At 38.9% G+C, this 27,370-nt stretch overlaps 3 protein-coding genes across 3 annotated transcripts; 2 read left to right on the top strand and 1 right to left on the bottom strand.

Annotated features, from left to right (window-relative positions):
- The first annotated feature begins 648 nt into the window (after positions 1-648).
- ccar2 (cell cycle and apoptosis regulator 2) lies at positions 649-11,738 on the top strand. The gene is made up of 18 exons (XM_066651811.1): positions 649-890; positions 1,626-1,711; positions 1,861-1,975; positions 2,085-2,220; positions 2,362-2,479; positions 3,385-3,528; positions 4,288-4,507; positions 4,658-4,768; positions 4,959-5,122; positions 5,991-6,117; positions 6,252-6,368; positions 6,567-6,704; positions 7,002-7,217; positions 7,438-7,584; positions 7,679-7,787; positions 7,902-8,099; positions 10,070-10,227; positions 10,359-11,738. The coding sequence occupies exons 1-18, from the start codon at positions 732-734 to the stop codon at positions 10,404-10,406; spliced, it is 2,511 nt and encodes an 836-aa protein (XP_066507908.1). The 5' UTR covers positions 649-731; the 3' UTR covers positions 10,407-11,738.
- A 1,037-nt stretch (positions 11,739-12,775) lies between these two features.
- Positions 12,776-16,053, top strand: h2az2b (H2A.Z variant histone 2b). The gene is made up of 5 exons (XM_066651111.1): positions 12,776-12,939; positions 14,580-14,657; positions 14,745-14,858; positions 15,177-15,306; positions 15,513-16,053. Exons 1-5 carry the CDS (start codon positions 12,937-12,939, stop codon positions 15,572-15,574), a joined length of 387 nt encoding a protein of 128 aa, XP_066507208.1. The 5' UTR covers positions 12,776-12,936; the 3' UTR covers positions 15,575-16,053.
- Positions 16,054-17,430: 1,377 nt separating this feature from the next.
- On the bottom strand, positions 17,431-20,018 carry ved (ventrally expressed dharma/bozozok antagonist). Its single transcript, XM_066650149.1, has 3 exons — positions 19,611-20,018; positions 19,019-19,275; positions 17,431-17,907 (listed from the first exon to the last, which is right to left on the bottom strand). The coding sequence occupies exons 1-3, from the start codon at positions 19,885-19,887 to the stop codon at positions 17,590-17,592; spliced, it is 852 nt and encodes a 283-aa protein (XP_066506246.1). The 5' UTR covers positions 19,888-20,018; the 3' UTR covers positions 17,431-17,589.
- Between the last annotated feature and the right edge of the window lie 7,352 nt (positions 20,019-27,370).

Genomic DNA, 27,370 nt, shown 5'->3' with positions numbered 1-27,370 from the left:
TAAAAAAATAAATAAATAAATAATTATATATATATATATATATATATATATATATATATATATATAATAAAATAAATAATAATAATAATAATATACAGTTAATAATAAAATAATAATTTACAGTTAATCATGGTTGCCCCCATAAGAGGGACCCACTCTATGCAAGATAAGCTGTTTCATACAGGTACTATATATAAAACATGCACTAATCACCTCGGTGTCACTGCAATGTTGGGAATTAAATCATACCTGTTTGTGGTGGTCCAGTGGGGGTCCTGACACTATAAGAACAAGTCGAAAGGCGGCAAAGTATGCAGAGCAACATATAGACTTTAGTCTGTAATGGCAGAACTACAAAGTGCTCCTGTATGGACCTGAGAAAATGGACAATTAAGTGTGGAAACTATATGGTCATAAGGTTATGGCTGATTTATGAACATATTTGTTATATTTTTGTATATGTATATGTATTTCTTCTGAGATCAAGGGGTTAATAGTGAGTGTGCTCACTTTGTTGTAATAACTGCTTGTACACTTGTTGTATTTTGTAAGGAGAAGGGCGCGATTTGGAACTGAGCCAGTGTATTGACTTTTACGTCACTCCCCAGGTGAAGTGTGTTCTATTAAAATTGAGGTTAAATATATTTGACGGTAGACGTTTCTGCTTCTTTTCAACGAGAGACGCGGTACTGAACTTAAGCAATTCAACACGGAAAATTTGCTGTACAAAAATGCAACGGAGCACCGGAGCGGCGGGGTGTTTTCTCCGTGGCAGCGGGGCTCCGCGGCGGCCACACGGGGGCAGTGTCTCAGCTTTGCAGCGGAGGAGACCTAGTGGAGATCCGACCCAGAGACGACGAAGACGACAAAACGCTACACATAAATCTGAGGTGAGCTAACGGTTTTGTAGTCTAGATTTTCATTTTAGGGGAAATAAACGGTTGTCTAACGTTTCAGTTAAACACACACAACTACACGGTCGGTAAATCGGGGCTCTGAAAACCCGCCGTTCGGCTCTATATACAAATGATAATGCACTGTTAGCACGGCGAGCTAAGATATATTACGCTGGAATGACAGCATTTGGAAAAACGAGAAAAATGCTCAGATGTCCTGCAAACGGTAATGACCTCCTGCTTTAGTGTTAGAGCAGCCAGCCAGTAGCAGATGGCACGGATTATAACGAGAGCGTTAATCTATGTAGATGATGTTGAATAGATATATAGAAAAATATATTCATAATGCAAGTATATGCGGTGCAGATTGATAAAAAGAGATTTATTAAAAATTATTAATTGAAATTGCACGGTATATACATAAGAGTGCCGGAAAGGTATGTTTGTGTGTGTGTGTATGTATATGACCTTGTTAACATGGATAATCTCAGTTGCTCCTTGCCTCAGAATCTCAGATCTGACTCATGAAAGACTTGATAAATCAGTTCAATGGGTCTCAAGGCATTAAGTCAAGAATCTCTGAACCAGAACATGCCTCAACTGTGTTTATCTTAGCTGTATTAGTTGGATCTCTCTGAATGTCAACAGAAGCATACTAACATGTACATGCATGAGTTACAACAGCAAGAATTAGTAATAGTTCTGCTAAATTAAGAATTCTCTTTTCAGATGAGGCAGCGAGTTTTCACCGGCATCGTTACGCAGCTGCAGGACCATCATGGGATGGTAGACCAGGAGGTTCGCTTTCCTATAAGGTCTGTGTTGTGTGGGTTTATATATTTATTTATCTATGTCCCTCCAAGTGCTTTCTGTGCATTATATAATTGTTCAGTCATGAATTGCATAAGAAATCATTGTGGGATATGTGTGTGCTCATGATCAAATTTCTTTTGCTTTCATCCAGTGTTGTTGTCGGGAGGGTGCCCTTGGTCGGTGAGAAAGTGCTGGTGAAAGCAGTGCAGGATCCTTTGCAACCTGTCAACTGGACAGCACAAAGAGTCCAGGCTCTTAATGGGCAGGTACACTGTGAAATCGTAGTGTTATGGGAATGTGGACTGACACATTTGTGTAATAAATATGAAGTTAATTTATTTGTTCTTCCCTTTTTGTCCTGCAATCTTCTGTCAGCCGTTCAAGTCCCCACCTCCACTATTACCTTCCATGTCAGCAAACATGAAACCAGGCATTTTGGGAAACAAACCTCAACCTTTGCTGAAATCCCCCAAAATTCCTCCACTTATTCCTACTATGCAACCAAATCCAGGTGAAAAGTTCTTACTTCTTGAAACATTAGTGTATTTATGAAAACAGGCACCTAATGTAATTTCCAACAGCAAATTTTACTTCAAATGTTAATGTCACTGCCATTTTTATTGTGATTTACTTCCTGGCTGATATGTCCTAGGTGGTATGCACCAGATGCCCCATCACCAGCAAATGCCATGGGCTGGGCCGTTCGATAGCTGGGGTGGGAACCGGAAGAGGCACATTGAGGTTGTGGGAGGACGAAGAGGTGGACGCTGGTGAGTCACAAGAAGTTACCGCAATTGTTCCCTTTTGTATCTGCTCTCTCCCCCACCCAATCTTTCTGATGTATGAGATTACAGAGTTTTGTTTTCATATTTCTGTGCTCGTTTAATCATCTCTTGAGTCTGCTTCTAAAAGCTGGACTTGTTAAATAAGCAGCAGACCAAATGGCCATTTACACCTGGCATTTCAATGTAGTGGTGCAGCAGGTAGTGTCGCAGTCACACAGCTCCAGGGGCCTGAAGGTTGTGGGTTCGATTCCCGCTCCGGGTGACTGTCTGTGAGGAGTTGGTGTGTTCTCCCCGTGTCTGCGTGGGTTTCCTCCGGGTGCTCCAGTTTCCTCCCACAGTCCAAAAAAAACACACTTTGGGAGGTGGATTGGCGACTCAAAAGTGTCCGTAGGTGTGAGTGTGTGAGCGAATGTGTATCTGTGTGTGTGTGTTGCCCTGTGAAGGACTGGGGCCCCCTCCAGGGTGTATTCCCGCCTTGCGCCCAATGATTCCAGGTAGGCTCTGGACCCACCGCGAGATGGATAAGCGGTTACAGATAATGAATGAATGAATGAATTTCCATGTAGTTTTAAAGGAACACTTATGTTCACATGTCATCACCAGTGGCAAGGTATTACACATCCTTATTATGCCAGTCTCTCACTGTTTGTTGTGAGGGAAAAATATTTATATTGTGTGAATTACTTTCAAATGTACCAAGTGCTGTCCATATGACCACATTTCGTTACATGTACATGCCTGTACATAACCTGTTCATCTTAAGGTCTAAGGCTTGAGCACCCTGAGCTACTTAACTACACTTAGTTCTAATGAGCATTTGTGTTTATTTCAAGTATACATTGACCAACAGACAAACATAACATCTCCTTGCTCTTTATTCCATGACTCAGGGAGGAAGGTGGCAGTTCTTGGGGAGGTGATGGCACACATCAAAAGAGGAGGAGATGGAGAGCACCTGAGGAAGATGCACCAAAGAGGAGCACCTCTATAGCCAGCCCAAGCATTCCTCTCTTCTCCTGTTTCCCACGAGACAGGTAAGTTCATTCAGATGTTTCAAAGTCCAATTAAGGGACAGGAATTTGCTGAGAAATTAATTTGTCGTTGCTGATAGAAGGCCTCATATCTGCAAAACTAACATAAGCAGAAAAAAGACATCTACATATTAATAATAAAAAGGATTTACCGATCATCCAACAGGAAGAGTGGGCCCTGTTTTATTAAATTTTATTGAATAGGTTTCTATGAACAACAAGTGACATTCCAGATGGTGTTTGTTTTTTTTTGGTGTAAATTCCTCAGACCAGCTTGGTTTCCATACATTCACTAAAAACAAATTACAGATTCCACAGCTCATGGTAGGTTAAGAATACTTCTGCATGTAGTTACGGGGTTCTTATTAAACAGTGTAGAAATGCATTCGTTCCTTGACTGCCATGATGGATTGGTTACTAAAATAAGGCTTTATTGCCTATAGCTGTACTGGCAAAAAAAAAGTCACCAGATTCCATGAAAATACAACCTCATTTATCACTGGGGGGAAAAACTAGTTCAAGAGACACAAACATTGTAATTGTTTATAGTAAATATGACATACAATTTTACATGGTCAACACTACTCATACACTCTGGCCATGCATTATTAACTTTGGAAACAACACTCAAGGGCTTGGTGGATCAGGTGCCCAGTGCAAGATTATATATACAGTACATCTACCTCTGGTTTCATGGGTTCTTAACACAGAAACGACATTTCCCATGTACTCTGTAGTTATCGTATTTTGTCTGTCTTTCAGCCAGTCATTGGACAATATGGAGCTGCTGCGGCGCTATCCACAACTTCATGCTCCTTCCTCACTCTTTCATGTGCAGCTCTGCTGGCCAGAGAGTTTTCCACCCAGCCAGCCTCTGCCCCTGGCAGGGCCCTGCTTCTTTCATGTGGGCCCCAGCCAGCCTCAGACTGAAACAGATGCTTCTGAGTCTACAGATACCACAGATTCAAACTTCTCAGTTAAGGTAGACATAACAGACTTCAGTAAAGATTAACTCAGGTCTGTCATTAAATTAGAAAATACCTGTACATAACATATATAATAGGGGCAGATGTCTTTGCCCAGTGAAGTGCTCTTCTAAGGGTTTTTTGCTCATTTTCCATTGCCCTTGCAGGTGATGTTGCTGTCCATGCCTGGTATAGAGGACTTTTACTCTCAGTGTTGCAGCTGTTCAGAGGATGGTCAGGCTCAAGGGGATAACGTCCACCCTTCAACGCTTTTCAAGGTTGGTACACTGTGTCCTTTTTTTTTTTTGTCCTCTTCTATTTTACCCTGCCTTTATGTTGTTATTTTATTTTACATTTCCGTTCTTTTAATGTGTGTATGCCAGTAATCTGAACTTAGTGTTTAGAAATATTTTTTATATATAATGTTTTATCCCTCTCCCCTCTTCCCGTCCTCTGTATGCTTTATAGTTCCTTTTGTCAGAGAAAGGAGGGGAGATGCAGCTGCCTGGAGGTCAGTGGTGCCCCAAAATCGATGGCTCCAATCCTGTCAAGGATAGCAGCGTTCTCATTCGCACTGCAATCCGTTGTGTGAAAGAGCAGACTGCTCTGGACCTCACCAGTTGTACACAGTGGTTGGTCTTGTTTTGTAATGCCTCACACTTTCAACATCAGTTTACAGCTTTTCATAAAGAAGCACCTAAGATGTCAGTAAGCTAAGCAATCAGTAACTACGCTGCGCAAGCTCACGGCGTGGGCAGAGTGAGTTTTGATCACCCCACAGTAACTGAAAGAGCAGCCAGAGATCTTTGTTTAACATTAATAGAAATGAACTAACAGAGTTTAACGGCATGCTGCATATTCACAGCTTTTTAACACTCTTGTATTACAAGACATTTTACCATGCCTTATCTATGGTTTCGTTTTTACGCTCTCAGAAAGAGCCTTGTCTTTCATTAAGCAATGCAGCACAAAATGTTCCATGAAATATATTACATTTTATGCAATAATACAGGACATAGCGCAGTAGTCTACTTTTTCATTAGATGGTCATAAACATAGCACAAAAAGTAAGAAAATTTGTGTTTGGTAGATTATTTCTTTGTTGTAACAATGCTTCTTGGCAATGAATCTTATACAGTTGGAAAGCCTGTTAATTTTTCCTTTAAATGGTGCTACATTTGTAAGGAACATGCATTTGTGGGATGAGCAGTAGAGCTGATTATGTGGGAAAAATTTGCCAAACCCCCTCTGCCAGTTTATTTTTTGGTCCCACATGTATGACTCCTTCCCCACTACTGAAATGTCAATGAGGATAGTGTGACAAATGCTTGCACCCAGTGTGGTTCCCAGCTAAACTAGGCTTGTCTGATCTTTTCTCTTATTTAATATACCTTAATGTATTTTAAAGACATGTTCTTCAGGCAGTCATAAAACATTCTATGTTATATTTAAGCAGATGCTGTTCTACACATGCTAAGAATATAGCCCTTTCGTCCTCAGGCGCAAAATGGCTGAGTTGAGACTACTAACAGGGGATAAAGCAGAGACAGTTGTGATCTTTCTACCAGATGTGTGGAACCTAGTACCAACAGCAGAGGAGTGGGCTCAGTCAAGGGATGAGCAGAAGGTTAGATCACTGTGTACAAATACTGAATATATTATCCTCAGTAAAATGTTGGATTTGTTTTTCCCCCATTACAAACAGAGGAAAACACATTAATACGTTTGATTTTTCCTTTCTCTGTCTTTGTGGTTTTGCAGGAGGATGAGTCTCCTCTCCCTGAAGCACCTTCCCTGGTGGTTCAACCCTCTGCAGGTCTGACGCTGTCAACACTCTCCCTCTCTTCGATACTGGAGCGTACAAAAGATGCATTTGAGGTTGGCATCTTTGACTCTCCCACAAATGCAATTCTTGAATTGAGTTTAACAATTTAAAACAAAAACAAACAGTGATACATGTAAATGTAATTTCCAGTTGTTAACTCTGTCCACATGGGCAGCTGGATTATTCATCTTTCTTTGTGTTGTTTTCTACTTGTTTACATTCAGTGATATCCGTATGGTTGTTTGTGACAGGTGTGTTTGGTGGGAGAGTTATTCAGTGAGATGCTACAGAGGGATTTTGGAATGAAGTTGTACCACTCTCTCCGTAGCCTGCCTCCAGATTCAAATGCTCCCGTTTCTAAAGTCAAAGCTGAGGATAACACTTTCCTGGTAGGCTAAACAATTTGGAAAATATAATGTACTAAGACAAATATTGAAACCAAACAGTTCTGGTTGTAGTGATAATCAGTTGGCAGTTTACTGACACATCAACATAATTATATCAGATTTATTTTCAGGTGAAGGCTGTTAAAGTGTATTGAACCTGAAAATGTCCATTTTAGTTGTGTGTGTTTGATGATCCCTTTACATTGCTGCATAGAGGGTGATTGTACAAAAAATAGGCTGTATATCTCTGAAGTTCTGTGTATCCTTTAATAACTTACTAAATTTTTTTTCCTCCCTCAGGAAGAGGGAAAAAAAACAGTTGAAAAGAAGGCAAAAACGAAAGGAGCTAGTGATTCCAAGAAAAAGAAAACAAAAGAAGCGGTCATAGAGGAGGAAGACACTGTAATGAAGGATGAAGAAGACGAGCCAGAAAATCAGGAGGAGGGCAAGGAACAAGCAGTGGGTGAAGAAGAGCTGAACAGTGGCATTTCAGACAATCAGTCACCCAAAGACAACGTAAGTACAAATACTTGGGATACCTCATCTTTTATTTTATATTATTTTATTCTTACTTTAAGGACAGCAAGTATGGCACCCATATGGCTTATTTGATCTACTTGATTACTTTTGCTTTTGCCATTACATTTTAAAATAAATGACCAGTGCTGCATTGTTACAAAATAAGTAAATAAATAATAATACTCTTAGTAACATCTTTTCAAATTCTTCTCTAAAGGACGAGCCTTTGGATCAGTGCATAGAGCTTCCCCGCAAGGTGCTACTCTCCTGGGTGTTTTTTGACCGGCATCTCACTGGCCGCTTGAGGGAAAAGGACGTCCAGAATATTCTTCTGTCCCTTGGGCTCTACCTCACCAATGCTCAGGTTTTATTTCCTTTAAATCAAAAATGTGTGAACTGAATGAATACGAATTTTTAAGTCGCTGTAAACTCAAGCTTGCGTTTCTTTTATGATTTAGGCACTGGATCTGGTCAAAAAAGCATCAGTTGGTGGGCAGTGCTTGTACCACAAACTGTGCTCTCGTTGGACAGACTCAGAAGAGGTGCCATATGACCTCAGTGCTGAGGGTATGATGCATATCTTCTCTCACACACACACACACACACACACACACACACAAAAATAAGAGTGACTTATGTGAATATGCCTGCTCTATTATTCTATCATGTTTCTGTACTCAGGAAATAAAGGTCTGCTGCCTGCACTGCCAAGTAAGGAGAGAGGCTCTTCTCGGCGGTCAACCAACAGTGCAAACTCTGACATTGTCACCTACAAAGGAACCATTGTGAACATTCCCAACCTGCTGCAGGCCCTCGAGAGCAGCAAGGCAGTGCAGCATGAGTTAGAGAGACGGCTCACAAGTGTGCAGGCCACACTCGGTATGGCAAGAAAGCACTCAAACTTAGTTCTTTTACGACCATTCTGTACAAAAATAATAATGAGATGGAAAGATTACCCGTCTAAAGCCTGGCTCACGCTACACGATTTTTAAAGATCCTAACTGATGTTGGAAATGTAAGACACCCCACACAGACATTTTTCAGTGCTTGATCGTTGCTAGTCCCCACAGTACACGATCTGCCTGAATTAAACGCCACACACTTTCCAATCTCTCTCACACACAGACAGAGAGCTCCACTCCTCAAAACCTCGAGGGAATTTCAATGATGCATCCTGAGAGCATGAGGGAGTTTCTCACACACTTGGGCTGTGCCCAAACAGAAAGCAGCAGGTACTTTGTGCTCTTGTTGCCTCACAAGGCAGCATTTTGAAATCAAGGTGTTTGTAAAATGAGTCAGAGTATTCAATATTTCAGCACAATGCCCAGGCACTTGTACACTAATGCTCTTTCGCCAGAAGTATTAAAACCTTGTTAATCCTTTCAGGCCTCACATTCACGTGGCGTTTGTCCACCCCACACTACAGGATTCTGAGTTGTAAATAATGCATGTTTCACATTTACAATTCACACTTAGGATGCCCTGAGTGCTCTGGGAGAAGATTGGACTTTAGACTCCCCACACTACAGGATAATCTGGAAAGATAATCGTTTACCATCATCCTAAAATCGGCCCGGTTATCCTGTAGTGTGAGTCAGGCTTTTAAAACAATTTAGTGTTTTCTATGCGCTAAGGCTCTCTTACACTGTATTGAGAAGTCTGATATTGCAGTTTTTTTGGTCACTCTGCCTATTCAATCTAAATGCATTTCACAATTGACTTGAAGCATAATAAAACTTGACTATGTAGAAGGGCTAGTGTTTTGACAGTTATACAGTTGAGGCCATAATTTTGTATATACCTCTACCTTTTCAACTTTATACCGTTTTTCACAAATCCACATTTCATTTTACCATGCCACGTGTTCACTATATTACTGTATTTTCACATGTCCTCAGGTCAAAATAATTACTAAGTTTACTAATGTATTTATTTCAAGCTTTATATCAGATTTTAAATGGATCAGAAGTATACATACACTGTTATTGGTGATTTGGCTTTGTGTTTTCGTAACTTAAATTAAATGCTAACATTAGCCTTGCACAATCTTCACACAGTACTGTCTTGCAATTGTAGTCCATTCTTCCTCAAAGAGCTTCTGTATTTCAGTTGTGTGTTGGTTTCCTTTTTCAAATACTCTGTTTAGTTCTGCCCATACATTTTCTATTAGATTTAAGTTAGGACTTTGTGGTGGCCACTAAAATACATTCAATTTGTTGTCTTTGTGCTTTTTTCTTTTTCTTTATAAGAATGCTTGGGATTGCTGTCCGTCTGGAAGAATAATTTATGATCATGTTTAGCTTTTCTGGTCTTCAGGTGTTACCTCTGTATTTCTAAATAACATTTGTATGGTAGTACTTTTAGATATCAGTTTTCAAATATTTTACATCAGTCCCTTTCCCAGTTAAAAATAAAAAATCCCATATCCTGATGCTGACACCCCATACTTTAAAAATTGGTATGTTGAAAGCCCCATGCTTTTTCCTTCATTATGTAGACCTGGCCAAACAGAACACTCCTGCAAAAGGCTAGATCTTTGTTCGGTTCATTGTGTCAGCCAGGTCTGGCTTTTTTCTTTTTTGTTGTAGGGGCTTTTACCTTGCTTGGCTGACTTTCAGGCCAAAGTAGTACTCTCTTTATAGTGGATGTAGATCTTTTGGTACCTGATGTATCCAGCTACCTCACCTGGTTTGTTATTTGGTTGATTTTTGGACCCAACTGTAATGTCACTTGTACCCAGTAAAAGGGTCATTTTACATATGACAGGTGTCAAAGCTCTATGCATTATTTGTTTGCACTGATTATATATATATATATCTCCACTGGACTTTTTTTTCCATGTTTTTCAGAGGAAATTGAGGCGAAGCAGGAGTTATATCAGCAAGAGCAGCTGAAGAGCAAGTTGGAGAAATCTGAAGAGTTCAATAAGGTCTATGAGAAGAGCCTGAAGGAAAATGCTGGTCATATGCTTGACATTATTGAGAAGATGCAGAAAATGGTGGACCAGGTAATGACGATAGATATTCCTCACATTTTTTTCAATATAAGGATTATAATTCAATCCTCATTATTTTGTAACAAAGATTTTAATTTCTTGTCCTTTTTACATCAATTTCTTTCTTCCGTCTTTATTTACAGACGACAGTGCTTACAAGGACAAAGGAGACAAAAGGAACTAAAGACTAAGAGTCTGATCAGTGAAACAGCAGCAAAATTTTTAATTTTTTTTTCAGCTGTCTTAATCTCCTTTGAAATGTGGAGTTTATTAATTAAATTGAACTTTTTTTCCCCAAAATGTTAGATTGCTCAGCCTCATCTTACATTCAGTGACAAAGTCTGAAAAGTCCCGTAGGTTTTCTTTAACAAACAGCTTGTTTGATTTGTTTCTTATAGAACTTGCACAGATGTTAGTCTTACCCTCTGTAAAAATAATTAATGTGGAAGTTAATGTCCGTGGTTTACTTTATATTTGTTGTTATTTATCTTTTTTAATCTCATCAGGGCAAGAATATATTAAAACTCTGAGTTTTGGATGTGGCCTTATGTACTTTCCAGTACTATAATTTACAGGAGTACCATAATTTTTCTGGGGTATCAGCACAACTGTTCAAATTTAGAATGTGTTTTTATTTTATTTATTTTTTATGAAAAGTGAGCCTGTTGCTAGAGTAGCATAATTGACATATCAAAATTTCTCGCTCGCACACTAGACAGGGCATTCAGCTGGTTAATCCTACCTGCGGAAAACTTTGCACAGCCACCTAAACACTGTGTATATATAAATTGTGGGAGGAAACCAGAGCATCTGTTGGAAACCGATGTGCCCAGGAACTGTTTTTTATTTTTTTTTTTTCCTTCCCATTTTCTGTAACCACATAATCCTGTTTAGTGTTGCAGAGGGCCCAGAGACTACCTACAAACATTGGGTACAAGAAACACATTGGACAAGGGACCAGTCTATTGTGGGGCAACACACACACATACGACACAATGTGTGTCTTTGAATTGTGGGAGGAAACTGAAGCACCCAGAAAATACTAATGCTGACACAGGGAGAACACACCTAGCTCCTCACAGACAGTAATCCAAGGTGAGGATGGAATCCCAGACCTCACGATCCAGGAGCTGTGTGGCAGTGACACACCATTAGCTGCCCTCATTACACTGTATGCCATAGTCTGTTTTATTTTTTCCACCTCCCATATAGTTGCTATTTATAGCTTTAGCCTCTTTAACCTGCTCATCAATGACCAGGACCTGTATGGATAGCACACTGGTACAAGTGGAACAGGCACCAATGTCCAATGCGTAAAGATACAGTGTAAGTTTACCCACTGAGTGTAAGGATTTAATGTTGGATGATTGTCCTTGATCAGAAATGTCACTTAAACTCATTCCAAAATTATTGGATGGTACATTCCAGAGAACTGCTACAGACCGATGGTGGGAGGGATTTTTATTCCTGTACTTTTCTTTACATTTGGCCTGGTAAAATCAGGAATGTGTATAGCACTCTCAAAATCTTCACTGACATATAAGTAACAAAATAAGAAGACTATTGTATTTTTTTTATTATATCTGTAAATATCTGCAGAAAAAAGTTTAAAAAAAAAATGAAAATATTCATTTAACCCTGTGAAGGACTGGCGCCCCTCCAGGGTGTGTACCTGCATTGAGCCTAGGGATTCCGGGTTGGCTCCGGACCCTGAACTGGATAAGCGATTACAGATCATGAATGAATATAGATTAATTCAACTTTATTAAATATATCTTACAGCAAAAATTAAATACTTAAAAGGATAGTACACAAAACCTTAAATTTCACATCTGCCCCTTGATTTTGACTGATTTTGAACAGTAAAAAAAATTATCCCTATATTAGTTATTGCCAAGAAAATAAATCAACAGCCCAATGCCTTTTAAACTGGTTTAGATAGAACAATACCTTTACCTTCATTCTATACAAGTAGATCTATGAATATGCGAGTATACCTCACCTCTTTTTCCATTTAAACCTCCACCCCTTGCCGGCAGCTTAAAAGACCCAACCCACAAGTTGACTGGATTGGTTCCATAGGTTTATGATGCAAGAAATCTTGGCGGTCTGGATCTCCATTTTGAGAGTCTTAGAAACACTGCCGTTTCAAAGCTTAAATATTTAGCCAAGGCACAAACTTCTTATTTTGCTCATGGTGTTTAAAAATCACCACACAGACATATAAGGAAGGTACTTTAAAAAAAAATTATTGCTTCTTCACTGGTTTTGCCTGAAAACTGCCTATGTTTTAAGATGGATTTTTGCTTTTAAATAAGGTTCTTGTTAACGATAGTGTGGTCCATATTAATATGATCCTTTGCTCTATTTTTTTTAAAACGGTTACAGCATGCAAAATATATTGACTCCTTTACCCACCCGTATTGTGAAAGGCCCCGCCTTCCAGTCCTTGGATTCCCTCGCTATTATTGGTTAACAGCTGGCTCGTATGAACTACTAGCCACTACTAGCGCAAGTAATTCAACTTCATTAGCCAATCCAAGAGATGGAAGGCGGGACTTGTCGAAAAACGGGTGGGGAAAAATGAAGCGCTTCAATTATGTAAACTATCTCCCGCCATTTCAGCACCACCTACCGCCTGATTCATTATCTCCACGTCTCTGTGTAGCCGTAGTTTAATTTACTTTTGATTTCTGACTCTACAAATCTCTCTCCAGGGACATGGTAAGAATGATTTTTCTCTTGTATTTGTAATGTTGCTTTATCTTATCGCCCCGTCTCAAAACGGGGATTCTATTTATGTTTCTGTTCTCGATTAACGGTAATGTCACTAAATATCGGTTCTCTGTAGGTTTATATGTAAACATATGTCGTTAGTTATGGCTCACATCTGTCATACGTGAATATTTGCCCATATAGCCACGAGTTCAAGGGGTTTTGGTGAAGCTGAAGTTGGTATCTTGTTCGAATAATCCGTTCCTCCTTAAATGGTTCAGTAGCTCCAGGCGACAGACTGTTACTGCTGCGCCAATGAAGCCATTTAAGGTGGAATGGAAAAAATCGAATGGAAACCCAATTTTACCTTATAGGATTTCGGTTAAGGGAGCGCGAACCTTTCTGTTTAAAAAAAAAAAAAAAAAAGTTTGAACCAGTGCTCTTTGTTTTAACCTGTAGTATTTCTGTTTTATTTTACCATTTGCGTTAATTGTGGCGTTTAACGTTATTCTTTCAGCTTGTTGAGCTTAATGTTTGTTAATCTGGACCAACAGTTAGGCGCTAATTTGAAAGAAAATGCAGTAATTTCAAGCAGGTTAAACATTATTTATGGAGTAGAGAGCAGTTTGAAAGGCACCACTGTAGTTCTGTATGAGTTAAGAAACGGGTTAATCCGTTGCTGGCTAACGTTAGCACGATAGCTTTGGCGCTTGTTAGTAGCAATGAACTGTCATTTATATCCAACTCAAATATTTAGCTCTTCAAACCCTTTTTGGGAAAGTAACCTTAGGTATTTTCTCGACGGGTTTCTCCCAAATATTCGTTGTCATTATCTCCTCAGCTAAGCGTTAAAAAGTCGCTTTTTGATTAATGTAAACTCCCAAACTGTATTTCTGCTTGTACTCATTTCAACTACCTACTTCACTAGCTATATTACTAATACCACTACACCCTCAGCAACGGCAGTGTTTTGAAATGACGGAGTTCCAGAGATTAAAGATATACCCAAGTTTCGTACTGTTCTTCGCACGTTTAATGATCGTTTCCCCACATTTAACAATTCTTTCTCACAGATTCTTGTTCCCTTTTAACGGCGCTTCCCCTGTTTAATGCTGTTTTCCCCTTGTTTTAATAGGGTCCCGCCGGTTTAGAATGTCTTATTTCATTTAATGTAATAGAAACTTTATTTCAACGGAGTAGACCCAGAATAAAAACGGGACCGAATTATTATAATTATTATAATGATAGAATGAATGATTAAGACTTAGACGACCTAAGTTTAATAATTCGGTCCTCCATTTTAATAATTTTTTTTCTCAATATGATTTCTCTTCTAATTCAGTGTATATTCTGTATCATTAATTATTTTATTTTCTGTTACTAATAGTTTTCTTAAAGTCTCATTCGTAAATCAGTCCTGGGTCCTTCAGTATGTTTAATATGAAAAAATAGATTGCTGTAGCTATGTTTAGAAGGGAAACTAAAAGGAGATGTACATTTGTAGTTAAAAATACATCATTTAAATGATTAAGACTTACTGTTTAAGTGTTTTTTTTTTTTTGTTGAGTTAAAGATTTACTACTTTGCACACAGTTACAATTGAAATTTTTATCTCCATATTTCCACCCTCGTTTGCTTCTCTTCTCTAGGCAGGCGGAAAGGCTGGGAAAGACAGTGGCAAGGCTAAGGCCAAAGCAGTTTCCCGCTCACAGAGAGCTGGTCTGCAGGCAAGCATCTTTCTACCTGTTAGACAAATGTAGATACTCCCTTGTATATTTGAAAGAGTATGTTATGACTCTTGTTATGTTCTGCAGTTCCCAGTAGGTCGTATTCACAGGCATCTGAAAACGCGCACTACAAGCCATGGACGTGTGGGTGCCACAGCAGCCGTGTACAGTGCAGCCATCCTGGAATACCTCACTGCTGAGGTAGAGTTCAAGCCTAACTGTCATCATACATTCTCAAGCTGATGAAATTACAACTTTACAAATATCCAGTCTTGTTTGTATCTTCAGTATTGATAATCATCTTTGGGCATAGTAGTTCCAGTTCTGTACTGATTGATGAGCCGGAAATTCATTCATACTATTTAACAAAATTTCTCCAGGTTTCTAAAATGAAGCAGTGCTCATCATCTTGTCACACATAGAACCATTATCCCAATGATGAATTAAGTTTAAATTAAAATACAATTTAGTTTTGCTCCTTGTGGTAATCCTGTCGTCCTCTTGTATGTGTAACAATAGGTGTTGGAGTTGGCGGGTAATGCTTCCAAAGACTTGAAGGTGAAACGTATCACTCCGAGGCATTTACAGCTGGCCATTCGTGGTGATGAAGAATTGGACTCTCTAATCAAAGCCACAATTGCTGGTGGAGGTTAGTTAAAAGACCAGGAACATTATTTTGTTCTTCAGAGACTGAAGCAATGTCTCAAATCATTTTCAGGCACTGTCCCAATTATAGCCTGCCCATGTTAATTTAGTGAGACAGTTTAAATCTTGATGTGTGTTTAGCATACTGTTAGTCTCAGTCAATATATTCAGTCAATTGTCTATCCTAACTAAATTTCTCTTGTTTTTTAGGAGTCATTCCACACATTCACAAGTCGCTGATCGGAAAGAAGGGCCAGCAGAAGACTGTCTAAAAAAAAAAAAAAAAAAAACCCCCAGAAAAGCAGTTTTGTCATGTCTGTATAGTTAATGGCAATCAGTGTGGAGAGGATTTGTTTTTATGTCTTACCTTTTTTGTCTGGTTGTTTTGTAACCGTAGTATTAACATGAATAGTGCTTAGGTTTTTCGATGTATTAAGGTGGGTTCTAGAGGTGGGAAGGGTACAACAGGTGATGGCCAAGGAAAACAAACAGGTTCTTTTTAAATGGGTTAAACAAAAAAAGGCATGGGGTTTTCAGTGTAATATTTCATGTTTATGGCATGTGTCCTAAACCTGTTTTATACATAAAATATTGGAATTTTTTAAATTGTGTTGTGGTATTCTTTTTGTCCTCTTTAGAAGAACACGGTTCTTTATATAAAATCGTCCTAATGGATGTTCCCTATTATGTTTTTGCTCCTGTTACAAAGATATGCCATACTTTAATGTTTGAGTGTAAATCAATCACATAAATTATCAATAAACCTCATGTTGTGCATCACTTTTATTTTTTTCTAAAACAGCTCTTAAATATCATTTGTACTTTAAAATGTCCTTACATTTTTATGAAGTGGAGTTTTACCTAACCATAAAATTGAAAAAGACTACTACATCCAATTCTTTGTACACTTGGATCTTTCGTCCTGTTCATCAATAAGCAGGTCCCCCTTATAGAAGGTATTTAGGTCAGCACTGCAGTCAAACTGTTGGGTCTTGTGTGAATGGAAGTAGTGCTGCTGGGAACTGTAAACACTACCTGCTCTCAATGCTCTATTTGACACATCTACCTGGCAGTAGGCAGTACTTTACCTGTTGCTGCAAAATTTGGTGACAGGATCTTGTTGGATGTATGGTTTTGTTTGTTGGACTATTGGACATAGTGTGTAAAACTCAAGCAACCCTTCTATGACTGATCTATATGTGCCACTGCAATAGAAAATAACACACCACTCTCACATTAGTGTCGCTGCAGTGCTGCAAATGATCCACAAAACCAAGTATTTGTCAGGCCGTTTATCATGAGAAGTGAAGCATTATAGATTTGAAGAGTTTATGGTTTAAAACTTTTTTGCAGAAATTTAATACATTGTAAGTTATTCTATAAATTGTATAAAGCATTGATAATTTGTTTTGTATAGTAAAGTGGCTATGTTTGTGTTACAGATTCCAACCCCTGGTTCCTTTTAACATAACTGTAAAGTAATTTGAGGTGATTAGATATATATACAATCAACTGTTTCTGAGTTATTATTATAGAGATATTATTATAGTTTAGAGGAAAACCTCCCTTTACAGGGCTTACAGCAGTTTTTACTGTATAACAGTGCCATCTAGTGTCCATATAGACTATGTTCATGCTTGTAGGCATCATCTTTTACTCGCACAGATATTCAAATGTGCGTAGACAACTTGTTTAATCTCATGTTAAAGCATGAAATGAAGGGGGACCTGGAGTAGGTGCATGAGTCTAAAGTATAAATCCACCTGTTACTTCACTGTGGAGCAATGGAACTGCTTCCTGTTCCTGTGAGATGAGTTGGGAGCTTTTTATGATCCAAACTACTGATCCAACATCAAAACCTGACATAAAAAGTAAAGTTTGTATGGCTGAGTGTCATCAGATCCACACCACAAAGTTGCAACCTCTAATGGTAACCCATTACTGTGTAGTAGAAACTGCATTTCATTTGAATGCCATGACCATATTTTGTTTCTTAACTCACTCTGGAGAGCACTTAGCAAATGAATAATATCTCTCACAAATGTATGGATAAACATATTTATTATACACTCATCTTGCACATATAAACTTGAACAAAATAGAAATTTTAAAACATTTACAAGTAGGTATTAAATATTTAACCATCGTAAACAGAAGGGTCAAAACAGACCAAATAGACATTCATTCATCAAAAAAATAGACATTCATTATTGCACTCAACCCTGTTGTGTGGTTCTGAAAGGCTGCATTAAGACTGGTGCATTCTGCGCAGCTCAGAATGTCTGGGTCACTGAGAGCTGAAGTACTGGTGGTGGTATGGCTGGTAAGGGTTATTGGTGGGACTTCTGTACTGGTAGAGAGGGTTGACTGGGAGGGCTGGGATGGAGGTGGCTGGAGAGGGAGCATAGTGGAGGTTGGTGGGGCAGAGGTAAGAGGCTGCAGCCTCCTGTGGTGGGTAGTAGCTGGGGTACGGAGCTGGTCTGTAGCTCTGGAGTTCAGGAAAGTGAATGAGCTGCGAAGCCACATTAGCCTGACAGGCGTGAGCCAGAGCGTCCTGCACCGTCCTCTTCAGTTTCATTCGTCTGTTCTGAAACCAGTTACGGATCTGTGGGGGGCAAAAAAAAAGTTTGTTACTATATGGACATCTTCACAATTCTGAGTTAGACTTTTCATTGCTGCAAACTGTTTCTTTGAAACGTAAAATGCATTATAAAAATGTATTATTATAAATGTATTATTATTGTTGTTGTTGTTGTTGTTGTTACAGTAATAATAATATTTAAAACTGTAATTTAAAAAAAAAAAATCTGGCATATATATTCTAACTAATAACTGACCACCATATAAATTCACAACTATTTTAATGAAGTCACAATAATACATATGTAGTAAACATAACTATGTATTAGGGTGACCAGACGTCCTCTTTAACCCGGACATGTTCTTTTTTTTACTTAAAAAATGTCCGGGCGGAATTTCACAAACGTCGGGGATTTTGTTTTTCTACAGTTTTGTTTTTCTACATAGAACTTCGAGAAGCGTTTCGTTCACAAACTAGTCCCGCCCTCCCCTACTCTGATTGGTTCGCTTGAGCGAGAAGGTGGAGTGGTGAAGTAGCCTAAAATCTTCTGATTGGACGGTCTGACTGTAGAGCTACAGTTATTGGTCGATGACCTTCTCTGTAAACATTTAATTGGTCAGTCTGCACGTCAGTAGTCCTTGTTTACGTCAGGCAAAGCTCATGTCATCCCGAGCAGCTACGCCGAAACGTAAATGTAAGTTCTCGGATGAATTAAAAAAGAAATTCCCATGTTTTGTGCAGCAAAGAAAGGTGTAAAGGACCTAAAAGCAGACATAGGGTCAGCAAAGCATACAACTGCAGCGAGGGGCGTGACCTCATCAGCCCCCGCCCTCTTTTTTACCATCTCAGATCTGGTCAGCCTATATGTAATATATAATGTAAAATGTAAATATGGACTATCTAGATTGTTAAAGTTTTGTTAAAAATTTTTTATTTAGGAATCTGTTTCACTTTTGAAGCTATTTTCTTCACCCATTAAAGACTATCAGCAGGTTCAACATATCAATGCTAACTTTGCTAAGCGTCAATAAACCCCAGCGTTACTAATGAAACCTTTAATCTCTGTGAACTATCTCTGCACTGGACAGTAATAGCTATTTTATGCACTATTTTATTAAAGCAGTGCATCTCATACCTGTTTATCAGAGAGACTGAGGCGCTTGCAAAGTTCAGCCTTGTCCTGAGCTCCTAGGTAAGCATTCCTCTTGAAGGCTTTCTCCAAGCTCTCGATCTGCTCGGCTGTGAAGGCAGTGCGGGCCCTTCGGCCTGTAGCAGGCGACACAGAGGGAGTCGGCTGTTTGGAAACCACTGGAGAGAGAGAACGTCCACCTTCACTTTCATAGCCGGACGTCTCCTCTTCCTCTGTTCCACTGCTGAAGTCTGACTCTGGAGCTGCGAGGGAGAAAATGTAAGAGGGAGAGTTAGCATTTTGTCTTGGATGTAGGGTAGAGACCATTTTGGAGCATTTTTGAATTAGGAGGAGACACTAAAGCCTACTGAGACACTTAATGTCAAATATATTGTTTGTTCTGCGATAAAACAATTTTCATTAAGGTAAACAATTGCTTATTTGTTTTATTTAACATAATTTAACCCTTTAAACCCCAAAGGCCTGCATGTGGGCCCACACTAGAAACGGGATAGTTACATAAACATTAACAGTAGTTGAATTATAATTCTTCATATGAATGATTAAATAGCAATAGGCTTTTTTTTCAGTGACGTACCATGTTGGCCATTCTCTGGGTTGCTTGTGCTGATCTCCTGCTTTGAAGAAGCAGTGAAGCTATGTACTGGTCCCACTGCCTCAGGTTGTGCCTCCTGAGCTTCGGTGCTGTCCACTCTCCTGCTGTAGAAGCCAGGGAGGCTTTCTGGAACAGTCCCGGAGGTGCTGGCTCTGTCCGAAGCTGTGGTGATCCAGGAGCTTAGATGGTTTATGACTGTTGGGCTGGAAGGAACCTGGCTGCTTTGAGAAAGCCATTCGATGGAAAAGTGTCCCTTCATTGTAGCTGCTTTGAGATGAAGTCCAAAGAAGTATGATATCCAAAAGAAAGTTTGTGGAAATGCTCCTGTATGAGTCCTGTTTGTTTCAAGCTTGTTGTAGTTCTGGATTCTGGATGCGAAGCTAGGAGAGATATGAAGAGAGCTCCTGAGAGGTAGAGAGATCCAGCGCTCTGTTTGTCTTTGGATAAGTGATAACCACCTCTGGCACAGGGCTGGGGTATTTATAGGGCTAATCCCAGCTCATTTACAATTCACTTAGGCCAGGATCAAAGGAAACATCCTCCCGTCTGTGCTCCCCACCCCTTGAGTTTTCACAAGTGTGGTAATTAAGACGTCTCAATCACCTCTGAATGAGCCCATTAATTCCTGGCTCCAGTAAGTCTGGTGATGTAGCAAGACACCCCCTCCCCCCACCCTCAGCCCCAACTTCCAAAATCATCTCTGATCCTCCGTCTCCTCTCGGAGGTTTCTCTGAGGTTTCTCTGTGTGCTTTCACAGGTTCCTATGGTTGAAAGTCCAGGGTTAAACATGGGATTTAATGCCTCAGATCTCAAACTGTTTTTAAGTTCTAATGTATATGAGGGGACAGCACCATGACGTCATGGTGTTATGCAGCACATAAAACTATAGCTCTGTGTAACACATAAACGTATGCCAACAAATGTCATATTGATATATCACACATTATCATATCATTATTAAACACAAAACAAATATTGTTAACAGTAATACTCATAATACATACTACATACACAAATTCAATTTTGAAACCCATAACTTTTATAAATAAAACATAACACCCCATTAATGTTGGGCTGTTTAAATGAGTTGAGATTTATAATGTCAAAGAAATGATGATTTGAGAATATTTGAGAAAAAATAATATATTTTTGGATTTTATTAGTTAAGAGCAACTCATAGTTAGACAATAATATCTGATAACTCTTTTGCTTTTCTTATACTGCAGATTTAACTGGCATCTTTTGTATATATGGATACATGGGTAACACTAAGACTGAGTCACACATGACTCATAACAGAATATTATGGATGTGTAAGTAAGAAGTAAGAAAATAATATGTACATATACAAGGCATTTACATCAGCTCAACATTTTATGAATAGCACCATTAGGTGCCTTTAACAGTCAATGGTTATGACATTGACAAGGCACCATTGGTGTATATAATTAGTAGCATGAAACACAGTAACTCTTCTTTCTCTCTCACACACACACACACACACACACACTTGATGTTCTTGTGAGTGGCTGCAAATCTGTGTAATCCAGCCCTTGTTTATGTGCTCTTTAGTCGGTATTGGTATCAAAGCGCGCAGGACCTTTGAAGTGCCAGGCAGCAGTTAATGGCCTATTAGAGAAACACTACACCGACAGCGGGTCTATCTTTTCACACCCGTATTGTGGCTAGCCCCGCCTCCTCCACAGTGATTGGTTAAAAACGTCTAACGTTGAGTTTTAATTGGCTATTACTTTGCACTCACGTGACAGTCTACAAACCTACCCTATCACAATCCTGTATGCAAATGAGGCCCCCGGAATACTGGTAGAGAAGAAAATCAAAACACATCCACGGTGCGATATGGAGTGTGGAGACAGTAGTCTGGCCCCACAACTACTACAGGCGATAACTGGAATTATTACTGTCTGTTTATCAGCCTCATCAGCGGCTTATCTCTGCCCTGAAACGATCAATCTATCCGACTACTCGCGAATTCATCACAATAAATAAAGCCGCGACCTGCAAATTGCCCATGAGCTCCCAAGGGCAGACGATCATTGTGTGCAAGGGATCCCATTGATCTGATCCCCGCAAATCCACCAAGAAAACAAGAGACAAAAGAGAAAATGGACGGCGCCATGGGTGGAGATGGAGTCATTTAAAGTGATCATAATGCAGCATTTATCCCGTGAAAAATCACTGCTTCCATGGTCTATTAAATGTTAAGAAAGTTGTGGAGGTCAGCGTACAAAGTTCCTAGAGTAGCCTAATTCAATTCACAAATAAAAACATTACTAATTCAAGAAATACAAAAGTAGCATCTTAAAAACTATCAAAATAGTTGCCTAACTCACACACAGTGGGAATTCTGAGCATTCCCATATCTGCCAGGAAAATGCTTAAAGCTCCAATCAACCAATTTGGGATCCTGTTGGGTTCAAATAAGTTGAACAAAAAAGTAAGCAGTAACGTAATACAAACATCTAAGAAGTTCATTCACTCACATTCTTGGGTAGAAGTATTACAAATACATCAGTATTTTACAGAAGTACCTATACTTGAGTGAATGTGTAGCTGCTTCCCAGTTCTAGTAACCCTAAGTGAGGCCTAATTTTATGAGCATAAAGCATGATTTATTAGTTACACATTTCTGGATTTAATAATTTAAAATAATTAACCTACAGCAGACATAAAGTGACAATATATTTTGAATTCTCTAAAAACTTTCCAAATTTATATTTTGGTGCATAAACCTCCAAAGTGTCTGCTTTTAATCTGCTTTTTTCTTGCATTTTTCTCTCCATTTATCCACACCGTTATTACTGAATTTGCTCTACTTTTACTGGGAAGGCTTCATATGAAATTAAATAATAATGATAAAAAGATCTTTTGCATTTTACATTTCATTCATCGATATTTAATTATTATTAGTTATTTAAAAATAAGTTATGAATTATTTACTAATCTGATAGTTTCCTTTGAAGTTGGGCAAATCTGTTTCTCTTGACGTATTTTCCCCAGACACCTACTGAGTTTTAAGCTCTAATTATGTTGATAAATGTTTGTTGTTGGACTATTGTATGTTTTTTTCTATTATTTATTGGAAAGGTACCATTTCAGAAATACTGTTTCAGACAGTGTTTTTATGTTTTATATTTTTCTAGGTGGCTCCATAACTCAAATGTACACTGTAACACCTGACAATAATGGTGCATAATTCAAGATGCTTTAGACAAGTAATAAGGCTTACTAAATGTTTAGGTAATGTCACAATTAATCATTAAGTAATGATAAGAAACAAGAGCTAGAATTAACTAGCATTCTCTTAGAATTTTATATAATCCTAAAAAAATGAGTAATTGTGACTTTACTAAATCATTTAGTAATGCTTATTACTGCCTTAAGCACTGTTAATTAATGTACCCTTATTGTAAAGTGTTACCGTGTACTCTACTTAACTTTCCGTGGTTATGACTTCAAAGGGCAGATAACTTGCTGACCTTCTCTTCTCATATCTGCAGAGCTATCTCTCTCTCCTTGTCTTTTGTTTAAATGCCACAACAAAACTCATGCCTTTCTGTATCTGCTGTAGATCTCTAGGGTGCTGCTAGGCAGTTTCTGTGTTTCTGTGTGGAATGTGTTGAGAGGACAGTCCCGCAGCTCGGTTCCAGCTTCCATGAGTCCTGAGATGTGATAAAGGGGAGGAATGGCTTTGATGTGAGTGGCAGGACAGAGAGAGAAAGAGAGAGAGAGAGAGAGAGAGAGAGAGAGAGAGGGATACAGTACAGACAGCCGCCTGGTTTCACAGAGGACAGACGGGAGGGGCAGGAGACGGCGTGTCCACCTCCTGTTTCAGTGATTCTGCCATCAAAGGCCAGATTACAGTGTGTCTGTGCTGCTTGATACAGGGTTGATACTGCATTATCAGGATGACGAGACTTCTGAGCAGGTGCTTTGAGAAAGATGTGGTCTCTCAAAGCAAAACTTTGACAAAGTTGAAATCTCTTTGAAAAATAATTGCAATGCTATATTCTGGATATTGTATGCATAGAAGGTCAGTAACAATAATGTCTGCATGTCATACAGAGGTTTTCCACTTTAAAAAAATAGCAATCTCAGGACACCTGTGGTTTTAAATAACAGTGAACTTAAAACCCTTGAGCATTGTAGTGCGTTACTCAATGTTTTGCCTTTCGCACAAATGAAGAGCCTATGTAGATTCAGTGCTTTGCAAAAGTTTGGGAAAGAAGCTCTTATTAGCGATGCAAAATATAAACAGCATTAAAATGTTAATATCTGAGACATATCAGGATCCATTTTTGCTTCAGATCTAAAAGAAATCTGCAAGAGTTGGTGACTATCCTTTCACTGACCCTACAAAACTCAATGGGTCTGAAAGGACATAGCGCTGTCATGAAGTTGTTACTGAGAAAAACAGACAAAAGAAGAACATTTAAAATGAAGCACCAACTGGGATGTGGAGTGAGGCTAATACAGAAACACTGCAAATGTATTTAATCAACTGGGAGCAGGTCTCAGGAACAAGTCTGGAAGTTGATACATTAATGCCCACCTCGGGTCACCGTCTGTGAGGAGTTGGTTGTGTTTTCCCTGTGTCTAATCTGAGTGACTGGGTGAGTGTATGATGCTCTGCAATGGACTAGCACCTTCCAGGAAGGCTCTGGCACCACAGAGACCCCAATCTCGATGAAACAGTACAGGGAATGAATGAATGCTCCTGTTTTTCTGTTGTTGTTTGTTAAATATAATTTTCAGCTGATGCTATATTTAAATGAAATGAAAACCACATGATAGATGGTCACCTCTTGATAAAATTGATGATTGTGCTTTATATTTTGTGACTATTTTGGAACAAACGAAAAAGGTTAAAAAAAACATAACTGACAAAAGTATTTCTTATATATTTCCTTTCTTTTAAAGTGTCAATTTTGGAATATTTTGATTTCATACAGCAGTGTTGTACATAGTTATATGAAGCACAAAATATTGTCACAGTCAGAACAGTGTATTGGATTTTAAGGCATTTAAATTGGACCATCTCTACCGGTACATTTGTGTAAACATTTTTACAGCTTTTTCAGTTATATTTTATTTGCACAAATATATTATATTACATTTGCCCTAGTAGTTCAGCGACGGACAATAAATACGTCACTCAAGTCAGCTCCCTCCCTCCCTTCAGCCCTCAGACGACAGTCTCTGACAGTGAATGGGCTCCAGCAGTGATTGCCTTTGATTGCCTTCACTGATCCCCTTTCATCTCTAATGGGCACTGTTTGCTGCTCTGTTAGGGACACAAACGTGTCGTCCCTGCTCTGTCAGAGCTCGTTCAGCCGGGACCCTGAGAGCCTCCATCAATACATCAGGCTCTTCATCCAACCTGCCGGAGCCGTCATATCTCACACAGGATGAGAAAACCTCCGTTTGGCTTTATTACGTGCCAGAGGGTCAGCGGTGTGGAGCGGGAAAGTTTAAGGAATTTCATTGCATTCACGTAAAGGTTAATGGTAAGAAACCACAATGGAAACAAATCTCCTGGTCCTTTTGATTTTAAAATGAAAAATAGTTCAAATTTTCCATAATCAATCAATCAGTCAGTCCATGTGTGTCATAAGCTACTAAGTAAATAAGTTACTCCATGAGTTATTCACGCCATGATTTTATATATTACCAATTTATGTTAATATTATTTTATAAACCGTAGTGACTTCATTAAATTGTGCATTTCACTGGACAATTTTGGAAATTACTATTTAATAGAAGCATAAATTGTTGGATTATGTTGAATCTAACTCGCATAGACATCCATTTAGAACTCTGGAACCACTTTTTATATTAATAACTATTGTTTAGCACATGGAAATTGGTAATAGAATGAAGATACGAATGTAAATTTATGACAAATATGTTGTTAATCCAATTTTATCCAATTTTAATTGAAACAAGGAACCGAATTTACAGTGTAGGATTATCATATTCAGGCCATTTTAAGCATAGACTTCCTACAACATTGGACTATTACTGAAAACCTTGACTTTGAATGGTGTGACACTTAGACATATTTGCATTAGTCCTTTTAAACAATCCTTTAAGCCTTTCTCCAGTAACCGCTGATCTTATAATCACATAATTTTGACTACAATACCCCCATTAACCCATCCCTATTGATTCCAATCAGGGGTCACTTCAAAGAGGGGATCAGGGACAGCGGTGGAACTGGGTCTGTTTAAAAAAGGCTCCAAGTCATTGATAACAGACGTGAGGCCATTCACTAACATTCAAGCCTGAATCCACTCCTACAGTCAGACTCTCAGGCTCAGACACAAGGCCAGGGGCCTGACTCCGGGCCCTAACTATCCTCTCACGGCCATCTCACCCCTCTTGTCTCCCATTCAGCAGACTTTTGCTTTCACACGTGTGGGCCAGGAAGAGAAAAGGTAAGTGTCGAGAAGGGATTAGGACCCTATTGAGCTTCAGTAGCCCCCCCACACCCTTTCCACAACCAACCCAACCATATTTCACATGGATCCACATTCAGAACTCCTAGCTCAAGCCACAGTGGAGCCGAGGACAGCTTACATGTTTTTGAATGGGGATTTAGATCATGGTCTCCTGTATGAAAGGAGTGTCAGAAATATTTGCTCAGGAGAAGAAATGTGTGTGTGTGTGTGTGTGTGTGTGTGTGTGTTGGGGGGGGGGGGGGTACATTTGGGGCTTTCCTTTTCCTGTTAAAGGGTGGTATAAAGCCCGCCATGAGGTGCGACTCTGGCCTTTGAAGTTCAAAGGATGTTTAGAGGTAAGTTATGCTGTTTGAAGAAAAAGAAAATGGGCAAAAATGTATGAGGAGCTCAGCCTGACGGACTAGTCTGTAACTGCTGAAGACTGACATAACCTGCAAACAACAGGAAATGTTTGACAGTATTAAAACAATCAAATCTTAACTTGGTTACATATAATTAACATTTTACTGTAGCCATTTGTACATACATTCATAATTTTTTTATTTAATTGCTGCATAAACATCTATTAAGTCATATTCCATCCGTTTTCATAAAGGCTGTTGTAATCATTTTCACTTTAGGACGTTTTATGGCAACTAACATGTTAGAATAAACATTTATAAATGTTCGTTATAGGCATAAAGTCAGCTTTCAAAGAAGGTTTATATTATATGTGTGTCATGTAGCTAACAAACACCTACAGCAAACTGTTGCCCAAAAGCAAATATGACAAATTACAACCAAATAATAAAGTGTATAAATCTGCAAAAATAAAATATGAAGTATATTTGTGTAAAGTACAAATCATTACCATGCACAAAATCATATAAGGTCCTAAGGGTTTGCACATTACTGCGTGTCTGAATTAACACAGACATTAGATTGTAAGTGTTTAGATAGTACATAAGATAGTATAGATAGTACTTTTGCAACAATAGCTACAAGCAGGTCAATGGATTTCTGTGTGTGTGTGGTTGTGGTGGGATTACTATTTAAAATGTCTGAAAGCAGTGACAGTTGGAAAAAGTAGGCCAGAATATACCAGGTGCATGTATATCAGTCAGAAACTCCTTAACTGCAACAACTCAGATTACAGATAGTGGAGCAAACACACTACAACGGTGATATGAGGCTGATTCCCTCTTCCTGAACACGCAGAAGACAGTTTCCGCAGTAAAAACAAGAGAAAGCATCAGCTTGTCCATTTACCTCATGTTCACC

This window comes from Hoplias malabaricus, chromosome 18 (genome assembly GCF_029633855.1).
Source record: "Hoplias malabaricus isolate fHopMal1 chromosome 18, fHopMal1.hap1, whole genome shotgun sequence".
In the NCBI taxonomy this organism is placed as follows: domain Eukaryota; kingdom Metazoa; phylum Chordata; class Actinopteri; order Characiformes; family Erythrinidae; genus Hoplias; species Hoplias malabaricus.
Note: the sequence above shows the minus strand (reverse complement) of the source record. Positions and strands in the feature narration are given on the sequence as shown.

Excerpts from the sequence above, each read along its gene's own strand:
- h2az2b (XM_066651111.1), top strand. Across the intron at positions 14,658-14,744 it reads CACAGAGAGCTGGTCTGCAG|TTCCCAGTAGGTCGTATTCA; the intron begins GCAAGCATCTTT and ends TATGTTCTGCAG. Across the intron at positions 14,859-15,176 it reads TGGAATACCTCACTGCTGAG|GTGTTGGAGTTGGCGGGTAA; the intron begins GTAGAGTTCAAG and ends GTGTAACAATAG.
- ved (XM_066650149.1), bottom strand. The coding sequence starts at position 19,887 with ATGAAGGGACACTTTTCCATCGAATGGCTTTCTCAAAGCAGCCAGGTT. Across the intron at positions 19,276-19,610 it reads CCCAGAGAATGGCCAACATG|CTCCAGAGTCAGACTTCAGC; the intron begins GTACGTCACTGA and ends TCTCCCTCGCAG. Across the intron at positions 17,908-19,018 it reads TCAGTCTCTCTGATAAACAG|ATCCGTAACTGGTTTCAGAA; the intron begins GTATGAGATGCA and ends TGCCCCCCACAG.
- ccar2 (XM_066651811.1), top strand. The coding sequence starts at position 732 with ATGCAACGGAGCACCGGAGCGGCGGGGTGTTTTCTCCGTGGCAGCGGG. Across the intron at positions 3,529-4,287 it reads TCCTGTTTCCCACGAGACAG|CCAGTCATTGGACAATATGG; the intron begins GTAAGTTCATTC and ends TCTGTCTTTCAG. Across the intron at positions 6,118-6,251 it reads AGTCAAGGGATGAGCAGAAG|GAGGATGAGTCTCCTCTCCC; the intron begins GTTAGATCACTG and ends GTGGTTTTGCAG.